The sequence below is a fragment of the Opisthorchis viverrini genome, assembly GCF_000715545.1.
Source record: "Opisthorchis viverrini unplaced genomic scaffold opera_v5_45, whole genome shotgun sequence".
Classification (NCBI taxonomy): Eukaryota; Metazoa; Platyhelminthes; class Trematoda; order Opisthorchiida; family Opisthorchiidae; genus Opisthorchis; species Opisthorchis viverrini.
In genome coordinates this window covers 563,575-568,041 of record NW_008751701.1, presented here as the reverse complement: position 1 = coordinate 568,041, position 4,467 = coordinate 563,575, and the positions used below count along the sequence as shown (strand labels likewise).

At 46.0% G+C, this 4,467-nt stretch overlaps 1 protein-coding gene across 1 annotated transcript in view; it reads right to left on the bottom strand.

Annotated features, from left to right (window-relative positions):
* Window positions 1-4,467, bottom strand: part of T265_03237 (hypothetical protein) — a gene marked incomplete at both ends in the record, with an annotated part of 13,020 nt that overhangs the window by 5,427 nt on the left and 3,126 nt on the right. The window contains one exon of the mRNA XM_009167670.1: window positions 2,866-3,104. Coding sequence (XP_009165934.1) covers window positions 2,866-3,104 — 239 coding nt within the window. The remainder of the gene's footprint in view (window positions 1-2,865; window positions 3,105-4,467) is intronic.

Here is a 4,467-nt window from a genome sequence, read left to right as displayed (position 1 = left end):
TATCGACAGTAGTGAGCAGAAAACGGCTCACACTAGTGAAAACATGCCGCGAAGGTATCAGGTATTGCTAACACCGTTGATTAGCGAAGCGATGAAATCCGACCTACACTTTCGCGGGGGGGGGGAGGGGAGAGGAATAAAGTTTTCGGGAAAGCCACCTGACTTGTTTTGGCAGATTATAAAACTGGCTATCAGTCAGATGTTGTCGCAACAGGTTGCTCTTACGGAGGCAACACGCATAAAAGACTACTGAAAACAAGAAGCCACACTCAGGTCACGTACAAATACGGCTTTTCAGAGACTTCCATCATAGATATTGTTAAATACCGCAGCCTCTCTCTGGCCAAGATATTTCAGGATGATACTCGTGGTCTTGTTCATAGGGGTTGCTTGTTTGGAAAGGAAGGCAAAATCTCTTTGCTACCTTCATTACAAAAAAGGCGAGCTATGTGCAGAAATACTTGCTAGTATGATCAATAAAAGTGGTTTTTACTCCCACAAAAATCCACGAAAACCACTCGGATCATTCCCAGTGAACAGTGTGCTTGAAAAGACGATTGTACAATCTCTCCGTTTCGAGATGATGAACTGTGTGCAATTCATTGGAACCGCTTAAATTTCACAGTAAACCGTACGGGTTTATGCCTAGCAATCCATCCACGCGGAATTCTATTTGTTCTGCCAACCTAAGAGCCGCCACAACTGCAAATGACCCGGAAAACTATGTGAAAGGTGTAACCCAGCCGAACTTAACTTGGTAACAATAACATTCGGTCAAAACGGACCCAAATATCATCTGCCATAGCACAACCTATCCTGAATACAAGCCATGTTGGTTGACCTCATCGTAATTCCAAGTGCGTTCGTTTCAATCAACTAGATGTTGGCCAGTCGCCAGAGGCTAGTCTTGTATGAATCAATAAAACTTTAGAATAGTGTCTCGTTGTCAGGAGCACAGTATCTCACCGGACAAAGGTAGCTTCGAATAAATTACCTCACAATCCGTTCACACTACTATACTATTGAGAGTAGCAAAACACTGAAAAGAGAATCCATGGCACCTTGGTTTATCCCGGCTGAGTGATTCGCTACAAACTCCATCCGATGCCTGCTACATTAAGCTGAACGACGTATGAGGAGTTAGTATTCAAGCGTGCAAAGGCTGGTTTGTGAAAAACGCGGCTAGAATCCAACATCTTGGTCGGTACTGTAGACCCGCAGTCAGGCTTTGCAAGCGTTCAGCTGTAGCACCCTTCCGGTGCCTAGCAGCCATGCCACCCGAAGGAAGCACGAGGGCTGGGATACTGCCAGGTCGCCCAAGCCTAGACAGGCTTTGCAAGAGGTGGCCATTAGCTTGTACACAAAGGAGCTGCGATGGATATGCGTACTGTCATGCAAGGAGGCATTGGCCAGAAGGCCAGGATTCGAGGAAATCTGTCTTCCGTACAAATTAGTCTAACTCAGCTATGGAATACATATCCAAAGCATGGACCATCGCCATCCGGTACACCTGCGAAACCGGCGCGAAGCCGAAATACAGCACGGTGCGTTTATAGGCAAAGCAGGAGGTAACTGCAGGGTGATTACCACGTAGTCACAATGAAAGTTTTCTGTAAGAAATCAGGCGGGCAATGTTCTGAACCGGTTCTCAGCAGACTGTGAACGATTAACAAAGGACACAACACACCCTAAGAGATCATGGTTCGTGGTAGGCGCTGTTAAACTACGCACAGCCTAGTAAACTGTTATGCGCAACGTAAAAGTCCATGAACTACGCAGCCATCCGAACACCATGATATGTAGAAACCACTATGTGATACCAACGTATCCACCGGTTCGCTCCACGTGAAGCAATTCAACAGGGCGGAAGAAGATCCGAGGCGGTGTTAGGTCTTTGACAACCGCTACCGCAGAATCAGACCTCACAGCGGTTGCCTCACCACCAAGGTAACCTCGTCACGTTTTACGCGTGCCCGTCATACAAGTGCACAAAGGGCGACATGGCATAAACTAAAAAAACGGAAAAATAAGGCACGGATGACCTTGGTACTACTCGTTCATCAGTGTCAGGTATGTGGGCCTCCTCGGTTTGCTTGGATGGAGACATTACAACACACGACCGTCAGAAACTCTTAGTAACTTTCTTGCTGTCGTTTACTATCAAGACTGTCTGACAGAGTTTAGAGGTGAAGCTAGTTCGAGACACTCACAATCAGGAACCAGGTCTTTTCCGGAAATCACAGCCGCACGGCCAGAAAGTATGGGTCTACCACAGCGATAATAGTATCTCTACAACAGAACACGGTAAACACAATTGCCCAGTAGTAAAACGACGAAAGGCACGTCCACAATTCACTGTGCCTGGGGAACCATGAGTGGTCAAATCTACGTTGACAGAACCGATAAGAGACAGATGCGTATTCATTAGTATTCACTGTGGCACAATGATGATACGTAATAATGGTTCAGCTGTTACACTTTTTTGGTGCCTAGCATGAAATAGCTCAGTGGGTAAGACACCAGACTGGATCGGAAGGGCTGTGGTTCGAACCCAAACATTAGCATCTCAACTGCTCCTGTCTATGCTTGGGCAACCCGTCAGTATCCTAGCCCATGTGCCTCCTTTCGTTAGCATGGCAGTTAGGCACTTAAAGGGTGCTACAGCTAAAGGATGTGACTTTTTGGATGCCTAGTTTCCATGCCATTCTGGAGGGGTACAGTTCACAGTCATTAACGTTTGAGTGTATGACGCCTCCTCTGTTTCACACACACTAAATGCACTAGCCAAGTTCACGCTGCTGAACAATGCATGATTATGGAACTGACAGAGTCAACGAGAATAAAAAACCACTCCAGCTAGCCTACTTCAATCATGGCCTTGATTTGCCGATTGTACGAAACGGAGCCATACGAAACAGGAACGGTGCGGGACAAACGATTCTCCGCTTCACTCGGTTTGTCCACCGTCATCGATTCGGCGTTGGGTTGTGGGGCTTGTGGTTCAGCTACACAGTTCACATCACCAACGGAATAGGGACCCTTTGTTCGTACCGGAAGGCATGGCGGGTAGGGAATATTTATTTCTGAATAAACTTGTTTTGGATCTGCAAGAACGTATAGAACGTAAAGTAATGAAAGGTTGACTTCCACGTGCTGCAACACACAAATGAGTTAAGTTGTACTGGCGGTCAGAAGGCCGGTAAGTGTTTTGTTGAACGGATAGTGTTCAAGTAGCACAGGGTGAGACTTTTTGGTCAACTAATTCGGTGACCTTGTAAAAATGATCCCAAAGGGGACCGGAGATTAGTCATTTCCTTTTGGAAGAAGAAAAATAGTTTGAGCGAAATTGGAAGCCAAAAAGGAGCAAAGGTTGAGGTCATTGGGTGCGTGAATGTTGAAAAATTTGGTTATAAGCACCAAAAGAACATCAACCTTGCCAAGCTGTGAGAAGAGGTAAGTTTACGGGCCACATAAAACGCACGCCCGATGATGTTTTTTCGGACCTGTTGACTAGAGCTCCTCAGAACTGTAAAGCACTATCCGAATAACGCTCAGATTGTGTGCAAAGGTAAACCATCTATATCACCAAATTATACACAAGATAGAAGTGCCTTTAAGAAACGTGCTTTGGTTGCACCAAGTAACAAAAGCTCCAGAAAGACCGCAAACGTGCCAGCACTGTAAGGCAATGAGTGTTATCGGGTTATTTATCACAAGACCAATTGCCAGAATAGAAGACAGAGGAAGAATTGGTGTCCGAAACCAGTAGCATTATTATGGAAATGGAAGTATGCGGATGCGTGGTGCATTCAGCATTACTGTCGCAGCCCTTCTAATTTTGTCATGTACTGCATGGCAACGACCCGAAGGTGGCCAGATCATGCAGGGCTTATTTTGAAGTCAGATAGTTTAGCAACCATCAGTGTTTTATGTACGAACCAAAGGATGCGATAAAATAAGGAGCGGAGAATTGGAAACCAAGACAGCCACAAAATGAATGGCATTCTAGCATCATACCTACTGCATACCAACCTTTGATCTAGCAGAACAGAGATCCACTTGCCTCCAACACACTTTCCGGATGCGGAGCGCATACCATGCACCAGAATTATCGAGGTTATTTAAAAGTTGGTATTTCTAAGTGTGATCCAGGATCCGGCGTAATCACTGTCCGTGGGCAAAAACCCCGGAGGTAATCCGATATCCGAGGTGTTGAAGGCTGGTAAAGAAGTCTCACACGGAACTAAAGCGCCAGTGCTCTGGTGTTGTTTTCAATGATGACTATGAAAGAAAACCTTTGAAGTCAACTGGGCAATTAAATAAGAAGGGTGACAGAGGACACCGCTGTCTGACACCATTGGATGTGGTGAACTCATGAGAGTTTGTCACAGATACGTAAGCGTCTCCGCCGTCCAGCTGTAGCACCCTTTCGGTGCCTAACTGCCATGCCACCCGAAGGTTGCACGA